The 24,158-nt window shown below is 39.1% G+C and overlaps 1 protein-coding gene across 5 annotated transcripts in view; it reads right to left on the bottom strand.

Moving 5' to 3' along the window:
• Positions 1-24,029, bottom strand: part of col15a1b (collagen, type XV, alpha 1b) — a 30,154-nt gene extending 6,125 nt beyond the window's left edge. For 2 of the 5 annotated variants that reach the window (XM_089007366.1, XM_089007367.1), the window contains exons 1-30: positions 18,634-19,131; positions 14,680-14,867; positions 13,528-13,749; positions 13,316-13,468; positions 12,323-12,403; positions 11,115-11,213; positions 9,787-9,895; positions 9,000-9,040; positions 8,761-8,907; positions 7,939-7,965; positions 7,793-7,855; positions 7,030-7,113; positions 6,844-6,906; positions 6,620-6,772; positions 6,162-6,215; positions 6,037-6,072; positions 5,836-5,967; positions 5,677-5,739; positions 5,572-5,607; positions 4,671-4,712; positions 4,298-4,360; positions 4,171-4,206; positions 4,004-4,087; positions 3,017-3,082; positions 2,902-2,937; positions 2,193-2,255; positions 1,996-2,085; positions 1,813-1,848; positions 1,148-1,201; positions 1,000-1,056 (exon numbers count right to left, since the gene is read on the bottom strand). In XM_089007366.1, coding sequence (XP_088863492.1) covers positions 1,000-1,056; positions 1,148-1,201; positions 1,813-1,848; positions 1,996-2,085; positions 2,193-2,255; positions 2,902-2,937; positions 3,017-3,082; positions 4,004-4,087; positions 4,171-4,206; positions 4,298-4,360; positions 4,671-4,712; positions 5,572-5,607; positions 5,677-5,739; positions 5,836-5,967; positions 6,037-6,072; positions 6,162-6,215; positions 6,620-6,772; positions 6,844-6,906; positions 7,030-7,113; positions 7,793-7,855; positions 7,939-7,965; positions 8,761-8,907; positions 9,000-9,040; positions 9,787-9,895; positions 11,115-11,213; positions 12,323-12,403; positions 13,316-13,468; positions 13,528-13,749; positions 14,680-14,867; positions 18,634-18,949 — 2,694 coding nt within the window. In that variant the 5' untranslated portion in view covers positions 18,950-19,131. Of the gene's footprint in view, positions 1-999; positions 1,057-1,147; positions 1,202-1,812; positions 1,849-1,995; positions 2,086-2,192; positions 2,256-2,901; positions 2,938-3,016; positions 3,083-4,003; positions 4,088-4,170; positions 4,207-4,297; positions 4,361-4,670; positions 4,713-5,571; positions 5,608-5,676; positions 5,740-5,835; positions 5,968-6,036; positions 6,073-6,161; positions 6,216-6,619; positions 6,773-6,843; positions 6,907-7,029; positions 7,114-7,792; positions 7,856-7,938; positions 7,966-8,760; positions 8,908-8,999; positions 9,041-9,786; positions 9,896-11,114; positions 11,214-12,322; positions 12,404-13,315; positions 13,469-13,527; positions 13,750-14,525; positions 14,614-14,679; positions 14,868-18,633; positions 19,132-23,047 lie in introns of those variants that run through there. The other 3 variants (XM_089007369.1, XM_089007368.1, XM_089007370.1) reach the window with 3 other exon arrangements.
• Positions 24,030-24,158: the final 129 nt, after the last annotated feature.

The following is a 24,158-nucleotide window of genomic DNA, read 5'->3' as shown; positions in this document are numbered from 1 at the left end:
ACATATTGTGTGAAAGGCACAATGGATGATTCGTTTTACAAATTCTATTGGAAAAATGTCCAAAAAGGGATCTGAATCGACACCTTGATGTACTTTTGGACAATTAAGATGGATAAATGAAATGTATCATTATTTTCATGATCATTGTCATCATCATTATTATTATTATTATTATTATTATTATTATTATTATTATTGTTGTTGTTGTTATTATTGATATTAATATTGTTACTATTACTATTCTTACTACTCTTACTACTCTCACTATTATCATTACCAAAGTCAAAGTCAGCTTTATTGTCAAATATGCTAATATGGATGACATACAGCGCAGATGAAATTAATGTCATTACTATTACTATTACTTACTATCACTATTATTATTATCATTATTATTATTATTATTATTATTATTATTATTATTATTACTATTACTATTTGTATTAGTATTACGATTATTATTATTACTATTACTATTAGTATTAGTATAACTATTATTATTATTCCTATTACTCTTCTTATTACTCTTCTTACTACTACTACTATTATTATTATTATTGTTGTTGTTGTTGTTATTATTATTATTATTGTTGTTATTGATATTGATATTAATATTGTTACTATTACTATTCTTACTCCTCTTGCTACTCTCACTATTATCATTAAAGTCAAAGTCAGCTTTATTGTCAAATATGCTAATATGGATGACATACAGCACAGATGAAATTAATGTCATTACTATTACTATTACTTACTATCACTATTATTATTATCATTATTATTATTATTATTATTATTATTATTACTATTACTATTACTATTTGTATTAGTATTACGATTATTATTATTACTATTACTATTAATATTAGTATAACTATTATTATTATTCCTATTACTCTTCTTATTACTCTTCTTACTACTACTATTATTATTATTATTATTATTATTATTATTATTATTATTATTACAAGTGTGTCAAAACCAAGTGTTGTCACTTACCGGCAGGCCAACGCAAAGTCCTTTTTCTCCTTTCCTGCCAGTCATACCAGGTCGTCCCTGTAAAAAGACAACAAATATGTTTTTGTTGGGGTGTAAAAACGCAAAGCTCGCTTTAAAATGCAACAATCATTCTCTGCGGAATACGTACGGAGCGACCAGGGAAGCCATATTCTCCTTTTTGCCCAGGAGGTCCATGTGGGCCCTAAAAAAAGATAATAATAATAATAATAATAATAATAATAATAATAATAATAATAATAATAATAATAATAATAATAATAATAATAATAATAATAATCAACCCGGAAGTAAATAGATACAAAGCTAGCTAGCTAATAGATAAACAGCTGGACAACTAGACAACTAGCTATATAACAAATAGATAGCCAGCCAGATAGCAAGCTAGCCGGCCAGTTAGCTAATAGGTAGCAAATAGATAGCTAATAGATAGCCAGCTAGACTTGTAGCTATATAACTAATAGATAGCGAGCCAGAACAAAAAAAAAGCAAAAAAACAAACAAACAAACAAACAAACAAACTCAGGAGCCATATGGGAGTCAAAAGAGCTAGAACTTTTTTTAGTTCTTTTGGCTCTTTTTAGTGAGCCGAGCCAAAAGAACCAACTCTCTCAAAAGAGCCGAAATTCCCATCACTCGTCATTGTCGTTTCATGTGAGAAATTTTGTGACATGGAAGCACCGCTTCTGATGTCACGAACTAAAATAAATAGTTTTGCGTTTGTGTGTAGCTTTCCCTGACAAAAAAAAAATAGACGTAATTCAATATTTGTTGTATCCGTTTGGATGAACTCACAATGGGTCCTGCGGGCCCGGGCGATCCACGTGCACCCTGTCAAAATAAAAGAGAAAAAAAAGAAGTAACTTAGCCGCAGTGTTTTTAAGCCCATAACAAAAGTTAGCATGAGAAGCTAACAGAACTCCTTTTTTTTTTTTTTTTTTTTTTACGTGAGCAAAATTTACAGTTTGAGAGGCCAACCTTGATGCCTTTGAGGCCACGGGGGCCTTTTGGTGCAGATAAAAGCGATCCATCTGCAGCAATGGTCACTCCCGGTTCTCCTTTTGCTCCCTGTTCATCAAACAGGAAGTGAGTTTGGAAGTTCCCTTGGAAAAAAGTGCTTTTTATTTATTTTATTGTATTTTTTTAGCGTACGTCATCAAACGATACTCTCTCACCTTAATCCCCGATGGTCCTTGAATACCCGGAAGACCGATATCTCCCTTTGGTCCTCGGGGCCCCTAAGAGATGATAATAATAATAATAATAATAATAATAATAATAATAAATTTCCTTTATACGCGCCTTTTAAAACTGGTTGCTACTGGTGGCATCAACTGCTGGCTACCTAGCTAGCTATCATTTTTCTATTGTATCTTTCTGTATAAATGGCTAGCTGGCTGGCTATCTATAAGTCATCATTAGCTAGCTAGCTAACTTGATCTATTTGAGTTATTCCCGGTTGAACGGGGTCACCGTTGCTGGCTACCTAGCTATCTATCTATTTGCTCTCTATTAGCTATCTAACTAGCTAGCTATTAGTTATCTATTAGCTAGCTAGCTAACTTGATCTATCTATTAGTTATCCATTAGCTAGCTAGCTGACTTGATCTATTTGAGTTATTCCCGGTTGAACGGGGTCGCCGTTGCTTGCTACCTAGCTACCTATCTATTAGCTGTCTAGCTAGCTTTCTATCTATCTATTAGTTATCTTTTAGCTAGCTAGCTAGCTAACTTGATCTACTGTATTTGAGTTACTTCCGGGTTGAGTGAACGCTGGCGCGTGTGGCTGCCGCTGCTCACCCACAGAAAAGCTAATCCTGTGACTGTAAAGTGACCTTGAGAGTTTTGAAATCAAATATATTATTATGATTAAGATGTACTTACAGGGAATCCGGCTTTGCCGGGCAAACCTTCAGGTCCCTGTGACATAACACAGACATAAAAAAACGGTAAAAAAGTAGATCAGGAAGCGCTAACCTAATCAATATTGATTATTAACCTTTGGCCCCGGTGGTCCTCTTAAATCTGTAAAATTGAATAGAGTCTCTGGCCCATTGAGGAGCAACTGAAAAAGAAAAGAAATACAATTATCATACACACACATGGTAAACGATCAATACAATACAATACAATACAATACAATACAATACAATACAATGCAATATTATTTGATATAGCGCTGAAGCTGTAACAAAGCGCTTAACATGGACAACTATCCTTTACCGGAAAAAAAACAGTCACAAAGATAGCAGAAAGCACCATGTTGTTTGTGTATGCATTGAATGGCAAAGGAAGTCTTTGAGAGGGGAGAAAAATGTGATATTTTTTTTTCAAATTAATAATAATAATAATAACTCAAATAAATAAAAAGTTAGCGAGCTAATAGATAGCTAATACATAGCCAGATAACCAGCCCGCCAGCTAATAGATAGCTAGCCAGCCGGATAGATAGCTAACAGATAGCCGGCCAGCCAGCTAGATAGCTAATAGACAGCCAAAAGATAGCTAGCTAACCAGCTAGCTAGCTAATAGATAATTTAAACAGACTCATTTCTTAGAGACAGTGGCTTCTTTAGGTGTTCAATTACCTGCCCGGGGGCCGCGTAACTACTAGTTAACAGATAGCCAGCTAGATAGCTAATAGACAGCAACAATATAGCTAGCTCACCAGCTCACTAGCTAATAGATAGCCAGCCAGCTGGACAGATAGCTAACAGATAGCGGGCTAGCCAGCTAGATAGCTAATATATAGCCAGCTGGATAGATAGCTAACAGATAGCCAGCTAGCCAGCTAGATAGCTAATAGATAGCCAGCCTTAATGGTCAGGTTCAATTTTTGTTCGGTCAATTTATTTCTACTGCCATTTTTTTACTTTGATTGGCAAATTATGATTAATTAATTAATTAATTAGCAAAACACTGTTATAGGGGGGATTGATGATTGGATAATGTTAGCTTAGCTGAAAAAACTCAATGACGTGCATACATCGGTCAGATTCATGACAGGTCCGGGCGGTCCAGGAAGTCCGGGTTGTCCGATGACATCGTGGCCATCGGCACCGCGGTTGCCCTTTGCGGGATGAATAATTTTGTTTATTTATGCGTAGCAATGTTGGTAAAACCAAAATAAAGCGGTGAGTTGACAAAACCGACCTTTGATCCTGGCCGGCCCTTTTCACCTTTGACCCCCTGTGAATATGGAGGACATCAGGTCAGTGAGACCAACATGCGTGGCCAGAGAAACAATCATGACTGCATGAGTCTTTGTCCGTATACGTACCCTTGGACCAGGTAATCCGGCGGGACCCTGCGTACCCTCCACACCCGGGTCACCTCTTTCACCCTACAATAAATCCATATCACTTTATTAATAGACAGCTAGCTAGCTAATAGATAACTAATAGATAGCTAGCTAGTCAGCTTATAAATAGCAAATATACAGCTGGCTAAATAGCCATCTAGCTAGCTAATAGATAGTAAATAGATAGCTAGCTAGGGAGCCAGCTAGATCGCTAGCTAGATAGCCAGCTAGATACATAGCTCGAGTTAGCAACATAATGTAAGAAGACCACTTTGTGATCGACATTATTCATATCAGACCAATTATTTTGACCAAACGATATATGTGTGGTCCTAACAAGTAGACCTTCTACCTTGATAGAAGGTCCTGGTGGACCTGGAGCTCCGTCCTCACCCTTGAAAAGACAAAAAAAAAAGACATTTTAATCCATAATACGAGCAAACATATGCAGAGTACAGTGATCCCTTGGCTTACGAACTTAATTGGTTCCCAGACAGAGTGTGTAAGGCGAAAAGTGTGTATCCCAAAATTCATTTCCCATAGGAAACCATTAAAATGAGAATAATCCGTTCCCAGTTCCCCATAAAACACAATTTTCAACTAAATAAGCCTTAAACCTACACACAATATACTTTATTGTATGTATAATAAATGTATTATAATAAAAAAATAAACAGTACGGTATAATAAAGTCGTTTTATTGACCTTTGTGATGGTCGTTGATGGCTTGATGGAATGGAATTCATCAGCATTAAACACTTGATGAGGAACGTAGCCTTCCTCTTTAACCATTTTGAGGAATGATCCCTTGGAGGTGCTTTCTCTGCCATAATTTTACCTTGTTCCTCATCAATTGTGTTGTTTAGCTGGGTTGATAGCTTTTTGCATCAAGTGTACAAATGGCTTGTGCGGGTTATTTGTGGAGCCTGATTGATGGGATATTTTTAACCTTGCAGTCTACACTCTGCCTTTGAACTATCAATAAAGTTGAAACAAGTCCAAATGTCACTGTTTTCTATCCATTTTCTTTCTCTCTGTCGTCTGCCTGTCTCTATAATGTTTAAACCACCTCCCCTCACTGCTGCGTTCTTGACCACTTGACATCACTGATTGTGGCGCTCCGTGTGTATCCCAAAAAATAGTTTGTGATCCAAGGTAAAATTTTCATAAATTAAACCTTCGTAAACCGAAAGTTCGTAAGCCAAGGGGTTCGTAAACCGAGGTTTCACTGTACTGCAAAAATATTGCGCAACCTTTGGTCCTTGAGAACCAGGAAGACCAGGTACACCCTGAACAACAGAAAGGACATTAAATCAAACACAGAACCAACTTTTATCGACCCACGAAATGAAACCGACCCGCCGGCCAGGAATTCCCGATCCGGGTAAGACGTCGTCACTCTTGCCCGATCCTTCCATGTCCTAAAAAAAAAAAAAGGTCGGATTTTATGGGCGGAGCTAAAACGAAAGCAGCGCTGAGCCGAGCTAGCAGCTACAAAAGCGAAAAGAGGTCACTACTTCAACAAAGAATTGGGTTCCTGCAGCAGGACTAGGAGGTCCTGGGGGTCCTGGTGGGCCTCTTCTCCCCGGTGGACCGCTGGGCCCTTGAGGTCCAACTGAGCCCGCGTGGCCCTCGGTTCCACATTCGCCCTGAGGAGATCCAAAGAAACGTAAATTTGACTGGCCATGGACGATCAATGGAGAATCGGGAATGATTACTTTTAGTCCGGGCGATCCGGGTAAACCTCGCTCGCCCTAAAAAAAATTTTTTTACCGGAAAGAAGGAGAAAAAAGCATAAAAAATATGGGTATTTTTTGGGGTGTTGAGGGGGTGTTGAGCACACCTTCTCCCCCACAGGTCCAGGAAGGCCCGGAATCCCATCTTTGCCTGCTCGACCCTAAACAAACAAGCACAAGGCTGTCACGGATAACGTTGCCATTAAAACACAAATACAGTGATACTTTGGCTTAAAAACCTAATTGGTTCCCAGAAAGTGTGTTTAAGGCGAAAAGTGTGTATTCCAAACAATAATTTCCCATAGGAAACCATTACAATGAGAATAATCCGTTCCCTGGTCCCCATAAAACATAATTTTCAACTAAATAACCCTTAAAACTCAAACAATATACATTATTTTATGTATAATAAATGTGCTATGGTATCTCAATATTCTGTGGGCCCTGGAATTTGAGTGACAATGACAAAAACCCTGGCACTGGAGTGGGGACATATTTTTGCACATCATCTGGCAGTGAATGAGTTAACACAAACACTGTTTTTCAAAATAAATTTGTGACTTACCGGTCTTCCTGGTTGGCCTACGAGTCCATTTTCACCAGGGGCTCCTTGTGGCCCAGAGTCGGCATGAAAGAGTCCGTCGGCATAGTCAAGGGATGAAGGATTGGTCCCGGGAGGGCCGGGTGGTCCCGGAGGTCCAGGTGGCCCCGGAGGACCCTGGCGAGCACAACAACGCTCAGGGAGGAGGGTCATCTTTTTTTGATTGGATGTCACAGATCGACCTTTACCCTAATGACCTCGGTATCGCCATCCAGGTCGTCGAACCCAGAACCCAGCGCATCTTCTCCATACTACAGAAAAACAACAGAACCAACGCAGGCGATGGATGTTGATTCGTTATACTTGCAAGGTTTTGCAAGCAAATCGCAAAACGGGGTTTGATCACATGACGACTGCATGTTAACGTTACTTACGGGTACACTGCGTGAGAGAGGTAGAGATAGTCCAGGAGGCCCGGGTTGGCCCGGTGGGCCGGGTAAACCAATTCCAGGTTCTCCCTGGAGGGAGGGATTGCATGAAAAATAAATAAACAATTAAAAAAAAGATCATAAAGAAAGAAATATAAGTAACTCGATTAAAAAAAAAAAATCAAAATAAATAAAAGTAATCAGACAAATAAAGTAATTAAAAAATAACAGTAATAAATTAAATAAAACAAAAAAGTACACAAATAAATAAATAAAAAACACAATAGAAATAAATATATAAAAATAATGAGACAAATAAAAGTAATTAAACAAATAAAGTAAATTAATAAATAAAAGTAAGTAAATAAATAAAAGTAATTAAATAAATAAAAGTGATTGTCCTTGTTGTAAATTGTCCCTAATTGTAAAGTGTCCTTGAGAGTTTTGAAAGGCGATTATAAATGACATTTATTTTTATTATTATTATTAATAACAACAATAATAATAATAATAATAATGATAATAATAATAATAATAATAATTATTATTATTATTATTAATACTACTACTACTACTAATAATAATAATAAAAATTATTATTATTATTATTATTATTATTAATAATAATAATAAATAAATAAATACAGTACAGGTGGAGCAAGTTAACCTGTATTCACACCCACAACAGCGCAAACTGCCCGATTTGGAACAGACCGGGTGATATTTGAGTAAATAAAGTGCATATAAATAAAATTCCAATGAAGTCGACCTTATCTCCTTTGACTCCAGCACCTCCATCCAAACCCGGAAATCCTTGAGGTCCTCTCTGACCCTAAAACCACAAACAAACGCTTCATTGCACAAAACACAAAATACGGCAATGATGACCAAAAAAAGTAGTAGTACGAATCTTACTGCATCTCCGTCATCTCCCTTTGGTCCCTGTTGAAGATTCGGTAGAGCTCAGTGGAACGAAGACCAACACACGTGTGCAAGATAAACAAACAAACAAATAAATAAATAGATAAATATGAAGGCCTAGCTAGATATCTGTTAGCGATCTATTAGCTAGCTCGCTTTCTATCCGAGTTACTTAGCTGTCTATTAGCTAGCTGAGTTGCTTCCGCGTGGAGTGAAGGCCTAGCTAGCTATCTGTTAGCTATCTATTAGCTAGCTAGCTTTCTATCCGAGTTACTTAGCTATCTATTAGCTAGCTATCCTCCTATCTGAGTTACTTCCGGGTTGAGTGAAGACCTAGCGAGCTATCTGCTAGCTATCAATTAGCTAGCTAGCTGTCTATCCAAGTTACTTCCGGGTTGAGTGAACACTGGCTGGCGCTTATAAATGAAATGTATTATTATTATTATTATTATCATAAGTAATTAAATAAACAAACCCAAGTTAAATAAATAAATAAATAAATAAATAAATGAAAGAATGAATGAATGAATGAACGAATGAATGAATGAATGAATAATTGCACAAATAAATAAATACACAAATGAATGAATGAATAAATAACTAAATAAATACATAAATAAATAAATAAATAAATAAATAAATATATATAATATAAATATATATATATATATATATATATATATATAAATAAATAAATGAACAAATAAACGAATAAATGAATAACCCCAAATAACTAAATAACTAAAAATAAATAAAACTAATGACATAAATGAAAATAAGTAGATAGATAAAATAAATGGGACGCCGTGCCCAAACCTGCTGCCCGTCTCTTCCTGGCTTTCCCGGGATTCCTGGTGGTCCTTGTGGACCTCTCGATCCCGGTCCGGTTGGAAGACTGGACCCAGGGGGGCCGGGCGGTCCAGGCTCTCCTGGTTCTCCTTTTAAAGTGTGCTGGATAAGAACCTAAGTGTCAAATGTTCATCACAGATAATTTAATTGAATTGTAATTTTTTTTCAAGCATGGATTGAAGCAATTTTCCTGACTGTGAACCGACATCTTGAGATGCTTCTCCTGGCTCGTCCGTCTGCTGAGGTCCTGAAAATGACAATTTGTCAAATAGACCAGCAAGCTAGTTAGATAGCGAATAGATAGCAAATAGATAGCTAGCTAGGTAGCCAGCTACCTAGTTAGATAGTGAATAGATAGCAAATAGATAGCTAGCTAGGTAGCCAGCTACCTAGTTAGATAGTGAATAGATAGCAATTAGATTGCTAGCTAGGTAGCCAGCTAGCTAGTTAGATAGTGAATAGATAGCAAATAGCTAGCTAGCTAGGTAGCCAGCCAGCTAGTTAGATAGCGAATAGATAGCAAATAGATAGCTAGCTAGTTAGATAGCGAATAGATAGCAAATAGATAGCTAGCTAGATAGCCAGCTACCTAGTAAGATAGTGAATAGATAGCAAATAGATAGCAAATAGATTGCTAGCTAGGTAGCCAGCTAGCTAGTTAGATAGTGAATAGATAGCAAATAGCTAGCTAGCTAGGTAGCCAGCCAGCTAGTTAGATAGCGAATAGATAGCAAATAGATAGCTAGCTAGGTAGCCAGCTAGCTAGTTAGATAGTGAATAGATAGCAAATAGATAGCAAATAGATTGCTAGCTAGGTAGCCAGCTAGCTAGTTAGATAGTGCATAGATGGCAAATAGCTAGCTAGCTAGGTAGCCAGCCAGCTAGTTAGATAGCGAATAGATAGCAAATAGATAGCAAATAGATAGCTAGCTAGGTAGCCAGCTAGCTAGTTAGGTAGTGAATAGATAGCAAATAGATAATGAAACCTCTTACTTAGCAAGACGTCTTCATTGGCTTCCATCGAGGTGAGCTGACTTGAATTCGCGGCACTTTCCGAAGTTGGGGTTTTTGAGGGTGGCGCTCGAATGGGAACCGTGTTTTCCTACATGAAAAAGAGGAACCGTGAATAATAATAATAATAACAATAATAATACATTTCATTTATAAGCACCTTTCAAAACTCTCAAGGATTATTATTGACATAATTTAGCTCGATCGCGAGGTAGCTCGATCGCTAGCTCGCTCGCTAGCTGAATAAAATAATATAACGGGCCAGATTTGTCCCCTTTGCTTTAATTTTAACACTTTTAACTCGTATAAGACACGGAAATATTGACAGAAACCGACAACAAAGTCTCCAAAATGAGAGAACTTGAGCTTTTGGAGGATTGTTCCGGAACTTCCTTTGAGGCTTCAAGGACGAGTTGGTCCACAGGATGTTTTGGGTTAGGCTGACTTTGCACATGTGGGAGGAACGAAGATGACCAACGGGGCACATATTTACTCGGGTCATCTGCCTTGTTTTTCAGCAACTCAGCGCTAAGTCAAATTGGAACTGTGCTTATTATTATTATTATTATTACATAAATGAAATGTATTATAATTACTGTATCTATTAGCTAGCTATCTTTCTATCTATTTGTGTTACTTTTGGGTTGATTGAAAGCAGGTGCGTGTGGCTGCCGCTGCTCACATGCAGAAAAAATTATCCTGTGACTGTAAAGTGTCCTTGAGAGTTTTGAAAGGCGCTTATAAATGAAATGGATTATTATTATTATTATTATTATCATTATTATTATTATTATTATTATTATTATTATTATTCTCATTATTATTCTCATTCTAATGATGATGATGATTATTATTATTATCCTTATTATTATCCTCATTATTATTCTCATTATTATTATTATCATTATCATTATTCTAATTATTATTATTATTATTATTATTATTATTATTATTATTATTATTATTATTATAAAAAATGTATTTGTTTGTAATGTAATGAGACAAATTGCCATCATTATTTTCATGGAACCATTTTATTTGGTTTAATAATGGTATTATTAGACCAGATAATAATAATAATAATAATAATAATAATAATAATAATAATAATAATAATAATAATAATAATAATAATAATTTAAAATTTTTATTTCTAAGCGCCTTTCAAAACTCTCAACGACACTTTACAGTCACGGGATTTTTTTTTTTTTTTTTTTTTTTTGTGCGAGAGAGCAGCGGCAGCCACACGCGCCAGCATTCACTCAACCCGGAAGTAACAAAGTAAAAAAATAATACAATCTTTCCAATACCTGCGCTGCTCCATGTCTCCCCTTTTCTGCTTTTTGGCTAATTTCTTGTTCCGTCTCTTCGTCCTCCAAACCGTCGTCACCGCTCGCATCGCCGGAAGCCTTCAAACGTGACGGCATGTAAAAGGAAAACAAACTGAATAGCTGACAAACTGAAAGCTAATAGATAGTGAATAGCTAGCCATTATCCAGCATACAGATAGCCATTAGCCAGCAAATAGATAGCCATTAGCCAGCGAATAGATAGCCACTAGCCAGCGAATAGAAAGCTAGTAGATAGTGAATAGCTAGCCATTATCCAGCATACAGATAGCCATTAGCCAGCAAATAGAAAGCTAGTAGATAGTGAATAGCTAGCCATTATCCAGCATACAGATAGCCATTAGCCAGCAAATAGATAGTCATTAGCCAGCGAATAGATAGCCAGCAGCCAGCAAATAGATAGCCATTAGCTTGCGAATAGATAGCTATTAGCCCACAAATAGATAGCCATTAGCCCGTGAATAGAAAGCTAATAGATAGTGAATAGCTAGCCATTAGCCAGCATAAAGATAGCCATTAGCCAGCAAATAGATAGTCATTAGCCAGCGAATAGATAGCCATTAGCCAGCGAATAGATAGCCATTAGCCAGCGAATAGATAGCCACCAGCCAGCAAATAGATAGCCATTAGCTCATGAATAGATAGCTATTAGCCCACAAATAGATAGCCATTAGCCCGTGAATAGAAAGCTAATAGATAGTGAATAGCTAGCCATTAGCCAGCATAAAGATAGCCATTAGCCAGCAAATAGATAGTCATTAGCCAGTGAATAGATAGCCATTAGCCAGCGAATAGATAGCCACTAGCCAGCGAATAGAAAGCCACTAGCCAGCGAATAGATAGCCATTAGCCCGCGAATAGATAGCTATTAGCCCACGAATAGATAGCCATTAGCCCGTGAATAGAAAGCTAATAGATAGTGAATAGCTAGCCATTACATACAGACATGCCAGCATACAGATAGCCATTAGCCAGCAAATAGATAGCTATTAGCCAGCGAGTTAGATAGCCACCAGCCCGCGAATAGATAGCCATTAGCCAGCAAATAGATAGCCATTGAATGTCCGTAAGGCGAAAAGTCCGTTAGCTAAAGCGTTCGTAAGCCGAGGTATCACTGTATAGTAATTTCAAATACACATGTTGCAGCACCGTTTGTGTGTTTTACTCACGTCAGAATCGTCATCGTCATCGTCACACTGTTCCTCGGCCGCCCTGGGATCATCTTTGATAAGCAGTTGCTGAATGGATCCCTGTGGGAGGGGAAATGGGGGGACAAAAAAAATGCAAAAGACTGAATGGCATGTTGGATTTCCTCCCTTTCTTCCCTCCCCCGTTCCATTTGAGACGCCACTCCACTCCACTCCCCGCATTTTTACTCCCCATGTTTGATTCTCAAAAACGTCAACAAGGCTACGTAACAGACATTTGCATTCCAGAAGATCTTTGGTGGTCGTGATATATTTTGGGTACTCTTTTAGCTAGCTAGCTTTCTATCTATTTGAGTTACTTTCGGGTTGAGTGAACGCTGGCGAGTATGGCTGGCTGCTCACCCACAGAACTACTTATTCCGTGATTGTAAAGCGACCTTGAGAGTTTTGAAAGGCGCTCAGAAATGAAATGTATTATTATTAGCTAGCTATTAGCGAGCTATTAGCCATCTAGCTGACTGGCTAGCTATCTAGCTAGCTATCTATTAGCTATCTATTAGTGGTCTGGCTGGCTCGTTAGCTATCTATCTAACTATCTATTATCTAGCTAGCTTTCTATCTATTTGAGTTACTTATTAAAAACCACTTAAGAGCCATTTGAGAGCCAAAAGAGCCGGCTCTTTTTAGTGAGCCGAGCCAAAAGAAGCGGCTCTCTAAAAAGAGCAATCGTGTCTTTTTCTGTCTCTAATAATAATAATAATAATAATAATAATAATAATCCATTTCATTTATAAGCGCCTTTCAAAACTCTCAAGGTCACTTTACAGTCACAGGGTAAGTTTTTTTTCCTGTGGGTGAGCAGCGGCAGCCACACGCGCCAATGTTCACTCAACCCGCAAGTAATTCAAATAGATAGCAAGCTAGCTACTAACGGTCATAGCAACACACCTTACACGTCCTGAATATTTCATAAATATTGACGACCAACATCAAACACGACGATTGCGTACTTACCACAAACTTCTGAAAAACGGTGCTTCCCGCATTTGCCACGAAAATGCCGGAATTTTGTGAGAAAGTGAGTCTTTCCGACTTTCGGTGGAAAGCGGTCTTCTCGGCTTCGCCGCAGTCCATGTGGAGACGCACCTCATTGTGCTCCACCGCAACCTATCACGTCCAAAAATGAAGACATAGGCCACTCACAACTATCTATGCAGGCGACTTACAGTGAATCGCGTCCACTGGTCCGTCATGTCCGGGACAGTGAAGGCGGCAGCTTTGTGGCTATGGGATGGCTGCTCACTGTCGCTGTCGCTGTCGGTGTAGTATAATAAGATATTCTGCAGGCCCGCGTGAACCGGAGTGAGGGCCAAGCCCAACTCAACCACCTTCTGGCGTACATCGGTGATGGCGAAGAGCATGCCTCCTTTCTGGCTGGATGGGCGGATCTAAGAGATTTTTGGCGGGAAAAAATGGACGCGTTTCACCAAAATGGAAAGGACGATCAATGACATAAATACAACGGCACCGCTATGAGCTATTGGCTGGCTATCTAGCTAGCTATCTGGATAGCTGGCTAGCTATTAGCTATTTGGTGCATTTGGCTATCTATCTAGCTAGCTAGCTTTTGATATACATACATATTGATATACATACATATTGATTGATGTAGCGCTGTAAATAGATAGCCAGCTAGACAGCTAGCCAGCAAGCTATCTAACTAATCGATAGCCAGCCAGTTAGCTAATAGATAGATAATAGACAGCTAATAGATACCAAATAGATAGCCAGCTCAATGAACTCCAGCATATCAAAAAAAAACGTATTGGCTATCTATTAGCTAGCTAGCTATTGAGATACATACATTGATATACATAGATAATGATTGAGATAGCGCTTTAAATACATAGCCAGCTAGACAGCTAGCTAGCAAGCTAATAGATAGCAGCAAGCTAATAGATAGCTAGCCAGTTAGCTAATAGATAGATAATAGACAGCTAATAGATAGCAAATAGATAGCCAGCTAAATGAACTCCAGCATATTAAAAAAAAAACTTATTGGCTATCTATTAGCTAGCTGGCTAGCTTTCTATCAATTTAAGTTACTTCCGGGCTGAGTGAATGCTGGCGCGTTGTGGCTGCCGCTGCTCACCCACAGAAAAGCCTATCCTAAGCCTATGTATTGATTTCTAAGTTCTACGTTCGGTCGTAAGTCGGATGTTACCTGTATAGGAAAGACAAAATACCACAAGGGAGCGCCATTTTCTTAGGCCAAGGTGTCCAAAGTCCGGTCGGGGGGCCAAATGCGGCCCCTGGTCAATTTACATCCGTCATAAAATCAAGAACGTCTGGCATTTCTATTTCAAACATTTTGTTACCGTGACAATGATGGCAAAGTCGATGAAGAACGAGCCTGGCACAAAAGTTCTGGTGAGCCTTCCGATGTTCGCTTCGGGCCCAAAGTGGTACGCCGGAAAGCCCTCATAGCCGGGGGCGAAGGTCACGGAAGGAGGGAGGGGCACGCCAATTAACTCTGTCAAGTCCAGGTGGCTTCCGGGGCTTCGTTCTGATAAGGTAGAAAATGGGAAAAATTCAGGCAAATAATATGAATCATAAAAATTTATATAAAGTAAGAAGTGTGAAGTAAATTTCTTTACAGCAACATTCAAAAAAAAGCTAAACTATACTCACAATTTGATAACATCGACAAAGATGCTAATTATTAGCCCGCGTCCCTATGGAGTTTCTCATTTCATGTTAGCATTAAGCTAATTGTAGTTGCTTTAAATACACAACATCAACAAAGATGCTAATTATTAGCCCGCGTCCCTATGGAGTTTCTCATTTCATGTTAGCATTAAGCTAATTGTAGTTGCTTTACCGTTTTGATGGAAATGACTAAAAGCTAGATAGCTATTTGCTATTTATTAGCTGGCTGGCTGGCTATATGGCTGGTATCTGTTAGTTATATAGCTGACTAGCTTTCTAGCTAGTTATTAGCTATCTATTAGCTAGCTTTCTATCTATTTGAGTAACTTCCAGGGTGAGTGGACGCTGGCACGTGTGGCTGCCGCTGCTCACACACAGAAAAACTGATCCTGTGACTGTAAAGTGACCTTGAGAGTTTTGAAAAGCGCTTAGAAATGTATTATTATTATTATTACGAATATAACATTTAATTCTGTTACTTTATTATTTATTAATTATTTATTGTTATTTTTTTATTATTTATTGTTGATTATTTAATGTTTATTTATTTATTTATTATGATGATGATGATTATTATTATGATGATGATGATTATTATTATGATTATGATGATGATGATTATTATTATTATGAATGTAACATATTTAATTCTATGTTACTTGTTACTTTATTATTTATTTATTATTTTTTATAACTATTATTATTATTATTATTATTATTATGAATGTAACATTTAATTCTATGTTACTTGTTACTTTATTATTTATTTTATTATTATTATTATTATTATTAATATTTTTGTGAATGTAACATTTAATCCTACTGGACCCTCCGCACCCTGCCCACCACCTTTTCCAGCTACTCCCCTCAGGCAGGCGCTACCGATCCATGCGCACCAAATCCAGCAGACATTTAAACAGCTTCTTCCCCCAAGCCATTAACTCTTTGAACTCTTTCAACAGTAGCCAAAATGGAACTGTATAGTGCCACTTAGCAGTTTTTTTGACAACGATACTAGTGCAGCGTGTTCTACCGGAAACAAATTCCTTGTGTGTTCTACATACTTAATATTCTACATACTATAATATAATAAAGATGATTCTGATTCTGATTTAATTCTATGTTATATGCTATGTTGTATGTACTTATTTCATTTATTCTTGATCATTTATTCTTGATCATTTATTATTTATTTATTTGTAATTTCTGTAATTTTTTTATTTTATTGTACACATCCTCTTGTTACCCAAGTGAGGACTTAATATTTACATTAAACAATTCCCCCCCCCCCCCCCCCCCCCCAAACATCCCAAATGAACGCCTGCAATGAGGCCAATGTTAACCCCAAAGTTCTTCCGACTCGTGAGGTCATCGTGCCAGACGAGCCGTCACCCGTTTGAACAAAAGCTACAGATTATAGCGGACACTCCAAAGATTTGGTGCTTTCTCATTTATCAGCCTGACCAAGTGGAAACGTACACGATTAGCGAGCTTCTTGACTGTGAACGTGTTTAGCTAGGAGCTGGAAAAACACACATGTACAACTGTACAAACTCAGAAAGAAAAAAAACAAAAAACGAAACATTTACTGCCATTCCCGGATTTATTCGATAAAGCGCTGATCAGACCTCTGGCAATGTTTTTTACCCCTTTCACGAAGGGGCAGCATTTGCCTTTTGTCCACTTTGTGACAGCTTTAGCTGTTGTTAAAAGGCTTTATTAATAATAATAATAATAATAATAATAATAATAATAATAATAATCCATTACATTTTAAGCGCCTTTCAAAGCTCTCAAGGACACTTTACAGTCACTATAATAAATAAAATACTGGCTGGCTATCTGTTTGCTATCCATTTGCTCTCTGTTAGCTATCTGGCTCGCTAGCTAGCTATGTAACTGGCTATTTATTAGCTATATGGCTGTCTAGCTGGCTATCTATTAGCTATCTGTTAGCTAGCTAGCTAGCTTTCTATCTCTTTGAGTTACTTCCGGGTTGAGTGAACGCTGGCGCATGTGGTTGCCGCTGCTCACCCGCAGAAAAACTTATCCTGTGACTGGAAATTTACCTTGAGAGTTTTGAAAGGCGCTTCAAAATGAAATGTATTATTATTATTATTATTATTATTATTATTATTTGAGTTACTTCGGGGTTGAATGAACGATGGCGCATGTGGTCGCCGCTGCTCACCCAAAAACCTTATCATGTGACTGTAAAGTTACCTTGAGAGTTTTGAAAGGCGCTTAGAAATGAAATGTATTATTATTTTTTTTTAAATACACAACATCGACAAAGATGCGAATTATTAGCTGACGTCCCTATGGAGTATTTAATTTCATGTTAGCATTAGGCTAATTGTAGTTGCTTTAAATACACAACATCGACAAAGATGCTAATTATTAGCCCGGGTCCCTATGGAGTTTTTAATTTCATGTTAGCATTAAGCTAATTGTAGTTGCTTTAAATACACAACATCGACAAAGATGCTAATTATTAGCTAGCTCTCTATTTGCTATCTAGCTGGTTATCTAGCTAGCAAGCAATTAGCTATCTATTAGCTATCTCTCTAGCTTTCTATCTATTGTCCTTGAGAGTTTTGAAAGGCGCTTATAAATGACATGTATTATTATTATTATTAATTGCTGTTATATGTAAAGAACGTCGGCAATGGTTGCCCCTACCTACATTTTGAACATACCAAATCTTTATGCCACAAATTTCTCCTTGAAATCTCCACCTAATCCTCATCAAGTTGGCCACATGAACGCCTGAGCACCTTGGGGGAGATTATTAAAAAAAAAAAAAAAAAAAATCCATCTCCAGCCTCTCCGCGACGCCGGGCGTGACCTTTTAAACCCGCCTTGACCCCATCAGGCCACACAAAAGCTCCCTGCTGTTCGGCCGACCCTCGACCCCCCCACGGCTCTCAAAGATTTAGCGCATAAGCAAATCAGGGGACCTCGATATCCCATAGCAGCATGCTAGCAGAGCAAAAGCGATGACAAAATGGAGATTAAGGCTCCCGGTTGGAAAAAAGGCAACAAAGTGATATGCGTATGTGGAACTGTCGCGGCTTGGAATTGAAGCGGATTTACGTGGGACAAGAGATGTGAGACAATTGTCAATGGATGCTACAGCTGCGTGTTCGCTTTAAACATTTAGCTTGTAGTAGACGTGCACATATCACCATGACGTCCCTGATCCACTGGCGAAAAGGATGCTTTGACCCTCTCCTCTTTCATCTAGAACTGCTTCATGTCACAAATAGGGTACAGCAAGTGCTGAAGAATGAATGACTGTCTGTGTCTTTTGTGTTGTCATATTATTTGTTATTTAGTTTTTTTTTTACTTCAAGATGGCGCCGCGAGAGTGGCTGCCTTTACAGCAGCTCCTGTATTTTGTTTTGTCTACCTCTTCCTTTCCTTTCATCACTTTGCTGCTGTGAAATGTCAATTTCTCCACTGTGAGACGAATAATAGCTAATCCAATCCCAAAAAAATTCAAGTAAAAACAGGTAACATCCGACTTACGACCAGCTCGACTTATGACCAGCTCAACTTACGACCACCTGTACATCCAATCCAATCAAAATTCACCAAAATCAGTTTTCTTGAACACTCACCACTCTTCCAATGTTTCAACGCTTTAAAATCGGGCGATCGGGCGTTGGTGACGATCACCCCGTCGGGCGACGTCCCCCGGGAAGGCGCCGCCGGGCCAAGATTTGCCATCTCAGCGTGGTTCCCAAAAGTCCAAGCGCTCGGCGTTGTCTGGTGGAGCCCCTCGGTCCCCACCGAGGGTCTCGGCGAAGTTCCGGGTGTAAGAAGAGGGGGTCCGGGGCTGCTTTTCGGGCTCGCCCAGAAAAAATTCCACCATTGAGCTGCGACGGGGGTGCACAAGAGCAGGCAAAAAGCCAGAGGGCTGCGAAAAGTAGCCATGCTCCTTCGCCGAATACGATCCTGTCCGTCAAGGGTAGCGACGGGAAGGGATCGGGTTGACGGGGTCACGGGGTCACGGGTGGAAAATGGAAAAATAGCGATTGCTCGTGGACCTTCTCACTTTTCTGGCTCCATCACTTGTGGTGATTTCTCCGCTAGCTCTCGTTTGCCTCACCCCCTCCGCCTCTTTCTGTAATTAGTGACCTCCCCCCCCCGGCCCCACACCCACTCACCTCCCCTTCTCTGGCCCCCCTATACCCAATTTTCACTCCTTTGACCCTTCACTCGGACGAACGGGCAGATTAGAGAGTTTATGCAAATGCAACGGCCATTTTTCATAAGCAAAACAGAAGAAAAAAAATGACAAAGTACAACAACTAAACTACAATAAGCCTGCTATGCATTTTGTAATACGCTTATGCTAACGAAGGTGGCGGGCATGCTGGAGTACCCGTAGAAAAAAAAAAACAACAACAACAGAGACGTGAAGAAAACCCGCAGTGAGGCAAAGCCGCGGATGGAATCGAACCCAGCGCCTACGCAGTGTGAGGCGAACTTGTTCACCAGGCATACATTGTAAATTAAATGGATTTTTTTTGGGGAGGAATAATGTTTTTGGACCAAGACAAGGGCACGGAAAATCCTACCAGACCCCCTGCATCCTGCCCACCACCTTTTCCAGCGACTTCTTTGAGGCATGCGTGAACAATCCAATCTATCTATCTATCTACCCACCCAATCCACCCATCCATCTCGCTATCTAGCTCGCTAGCTCTCTATTTGCTATCAAGCTGGCTAGCTAGCTATTAATTATCTATTAGCTCAATTTTGATATGCATGTTTCAAATGAACCAAAACACATGCTTAAGATAGCTGAAATGATAATTTAAAAAAGCTAAAGTCAAACACTAAATGGCTCGCTGAAATGGATTTCAATTAATTGCTCTTATATGTAAACAACATCAGCCAAGGTTATATCCCCTTCTCCCCTCCAACATTTTTAACACACCAAATCTGAGCCCTTCTGATGTAACAAAATGGCAACTATGAAGTCGCTTTCCACTTTCCAAAAGATGAATGGCGACCTCTGCTGGCTCATGTTTTGCTCGCGCGAGAGCAACCTGAACAAAACGGACATTTTGAGTGTTCACCGAAAACACCCCCAAAAAAATCTCACTAACATGCGAGCACACGATTACAATATTAACATCTAATAGTACTCACAAAATACAGTATTTACTTGTGTATACTGAGATAGCGTAAAGCAGTAACACGTACGTTGTAAACATTGTGGGAGATTGACTGCAAATAATAATAACAACAACAATAATAATAATAACAATACTACTACTACTACTACTACTAATAATAATAATACATTTCATTTCTAAGCGCCGTTCAAAACTGTCAAGGTCACTTTACAGTCACATGATCAGTTTTTCTGTGGGTGAGCAGCGGCAGCCACACGCACCAGCGTTCACTCAATCCGGAAGTAAGTGACATAGACATAAAGCTAGTTAGCTAGCTAATAGATAGCTACATAACTATTAGATAGCTAATAGATAGCGAGTTAGATACCGAGCTACTAGCTAAATAGCTAGCTAGGTAATAGATAGCGAGTTAGATACCAAGCTAAGTTTTTTTGCTGTGGGTGAGCAGCGGCAGACACACACGCCAGCGTTCGCTCAACCCGGAATAACTCGAATAGATAAGACAGTTAGCTAGCTAATAGATAGCTACATAACTATTAGATCGCTAATAGATAGCTAGGTAATATGTTTTCTGACTCAAATAGCTAAGAGATAGCGAGTTAGATACCGAGCAAGCTAAATAGCTAGCTAGCTAATAGATAGCGAGTTAGATACCGAGCTAAGTTTTTTTGCTGTGGGTGAGCAGCGGCAGACACACGCGCCAGCGTTCACTCAACCCGGAATAACTCGAATAGATAGAAAGGTAGCTAGCTAGCTAATAGGTAGCTACTAATACATTTAATTTCTAAGTGCCTTTCAAAACTCTCAAGGACACTAAACGATAGCCAGCTAGCTAGCTAATAGATAGCAAGATAGCTAGCCAGATAGCTAATAGACAGCAAATAGATAGCTCGCTAGATAGCCAACTAGATAGCTAACAGACAGCAAAGCGTGACAGCTGCCATCACTGAAAAATATATAATACGTTAAACGAAGCAGAAACGTGGGAGGGAGGGTTCAAAGGTCAAACAGAGAGGGGCCGTTCTCTCTGTGGCTTTGACACGACACGTGTAAACACGCTAGTAATGTGCCATTCGCAAACGAGCCGGACCTCTGTAATGAACTGAGTGAGCCGGTTCCTAACAAGGAGCCGGAAATGGGAGCCGACTTTTTTTTGTCCTCTATTCCCCGCCCCCAGTCTTCGGTTAAAGCCGCACGTGATTGGTCGACATCCGTGGTAGAGGAAGGAGGGGAGAATTACAGGCACACGCAGCAGTGAGAACAAGGGGGGACATTAGGATAGACAGGTTGACAAATGTTATCACATTATGCTGTTATTATTATTCAATTATGCTATTTTTACTAGTTGGTTATGAATATGAAAAGCAAATTAGTGACAGCAGAGCATACTTGGCAATAAAGATGATTCTGATTCTGATAAATAAAAATATTTGATAAAGTGTTTTTTTTTTTTACGAGTAATTCATTTTTCACATAATTTTACATAATTTTTGGTAGTCAGTTAATTTAAGCAACAACAAAAAAAAAACTGAGGAGCCATTTGGGAGCCAAAAGAGCCGGATCTTTTTTAGTGAGCCAAGCCAAAAGAACCGGCTCACTGAAAAGAGCCGGAATTCCCATCACTAAACACACGCACATGCACACCGTCGCCACTCATCAATGACGCCACTGTTGCAACTTTTCTTCTCAGGCACTCCCCCCAGTTTCCTCTCACTTTTTCAGCCCCTTCCACCCCCCCACCGAATGTGTTTTCATTTTTAATTTTTAGGCCACGTTATGCACAAAATCTTTTGTCATCTGACACCCCCCCCCCCCCCCCCCCCCCCCGTTGCTCTTATATAACAGTCACGATTCTGTCAGGGGGGGGTCCGCACGTTTCCCTTTGAGCGAAGGAAAAACATGACACTTGACGTCACGATGCGATGATAGCAAATCAATGAGTAGAGAGAGAAAGAGAAAGAGAGAGAGTCACATTCCTTGTGGCTTTTCTGCCACCGAAGAATCGATTGTGCGATAAACACAATGGCCATAATTCACGGTCAATTTTTCTCAAGTAACCATGGATGAATCAGATACAATACAGATAAAATACAAGACACTATTGATTCATGTAGCGCTTTAACAACAGCTGAAACTATAACAAAGCACTTAACATGGACAACTATCCTTTACAGTAAAATAAAGCAGTCACAAAGATAGAAAGCAGTCGGTAGAAAGATGGAGGTCACGGTTATAGATCACCTGCTTTTTTTTTAATTTAGTTTTATTTTCCCCCCATTTTTCCTTAAAAATATAGATCCAGTTATGAATATGATTGAAATAGTTCTGAAGAGGAAAGCATACATGTTTGCAATCCATTAAAAAAGTCCTTCTGTATCAATTCGAGCCGTCTGGAACTTCAATGTAGCGTCCCAGAAAATGCACAAGATGGCGCACAAGCCCCGTTAGAAATGGGCTGATTTGTCTTCTGGGAATTTGTGTCAACTAGTATCAAATAGTAGTCTTGGTGCAACACACAACGATTCATTATCGCGTTATTTATGTGTTTTTCCTTCTAATTTCGCCATCAACACGAAGTTTTCAGACCAAACAAAGTACCCAAAATGCATTGTGTGTCGCTTTCTCGGTCAGGGGCGTTCCTTCAGTGACGTCACGTCAGGAATCGTCATCAACTCAAAACAGCGCGAGTCTTAAAAGGTAAAATATAGCAATATGCGCTGGAATCTTTGTAAAATACGCTCAGTAGAAGTCATTTGAAGTGATTTTACAAATTATGGACACAACTTGTCCGGAAGTGTCAGCTGTCAGATTCTGATTTTGATTGACAAGTCCGAAATGAAAAAAAAAAAAAAAAAAAAAACATCAAGCAACAGGACACAAAGGTTACCTTCCGGGACCTGCGAAGCTATAGTCCGACATCGCGGGAGGACGAGATGCAAAACCAGAAACCACCTGAGGAGAAGACACATCAGGAGACACCGCCGCCATTTTGTTAGCAACTTCATTGAAAACAAACCAAAAACTTCAACGCTTCAACAAACCGGTGACATGACAAGAAAAGCTTCATTCGAATGAGCAGCTTCATGAAGCTTTAAGAAGAAATAGGTGACGTCATCATGGCGACGTTTCTATGAATCAAAATGACAAATGTCTTACTTTTGGAGCATTTTTTTTAGAAAGAAGCGATTTAGACAAATCCAAGAGCGTTTGTGCGATGAAATTCAGGCTAAATGTGTCTTTTCTCCCCCTTTCCCAGTTGCCTTCCTCCTTCCCTCTGGGCAGTACAAAAGCTCTCTCAGTTCCGAGTCTTCAGGCCCGGCGAGTTTGAGAAATGTGATTCCGTGGCTGAGAAAGCCCACCCTTAACTCGCTCCATTGACCCTCCCGCAACTCAGTGGGTGAGCGCTTTGCTCAATTTTTTGGGGTTAATAATACCTTGGCTTACAAACTTAATTGGTTGTTTGGAGGCGAAAAGTGTGTATCCCAAAACATAATTCCCCATAGGAAACCATTAAAACGAGAATAATCCGTTCCCAGGTCCCCATAAAACATCCTTTTCTACTTTTTAATTTTCTAAGCCTTCAAGGACAACCGACGCCTCTGGACAAGTTGTGTCCATAATTTGTAAAATCACTTCAAATCACTTCTACTGAGAGCATTTGACAAAGATTCCACGGCATATAGCTATATTTTACCTTTTACGACTCACACTGACTATTCAGGAAGTCTTGTTTTCCAGTTGATGACGATGCCTGACGTGACGTCACTGAAGGAACGCCCCTGACCGAGAAAGCGACACACAATGCATTTTGGGTACTTTGTTTGGTCTGAAAACTTTGTGTTGATTGCGAAATTAGAAGGAAAACACATAAATAACGTGATAGTGAATCGTAATGTGTTGCACCAAGACTACTATTTGACAGTAGTTGACACAAATTCCTAGCAGACAAATCTGCCCATGAAAGCACACATCCCACCATGACACAGTCAGTACGTTCA

Source organism: Hippocampus bargibanti, linkage group LG11 (genome assembly GCF_051943395.1).
Source record: "Hippocampus bargibanti isolate YZ-2025 linkage group LG11, ASM5194339v1, whole genome shotgun sequence".
In the NCBI taxonomy this organism is placed as follows: domain Eukaryota; kingdom Metazoa; phylum Chordata; class Actinopteri; order Syngnathiformes; family Syngnathidae; genus Hippocampus; species Hippocampus bargibanti.
Note: the sequence above shows the minus strand (reverse complement) of the source record. Positions and strands in the feature narration are given on the sequence as shown.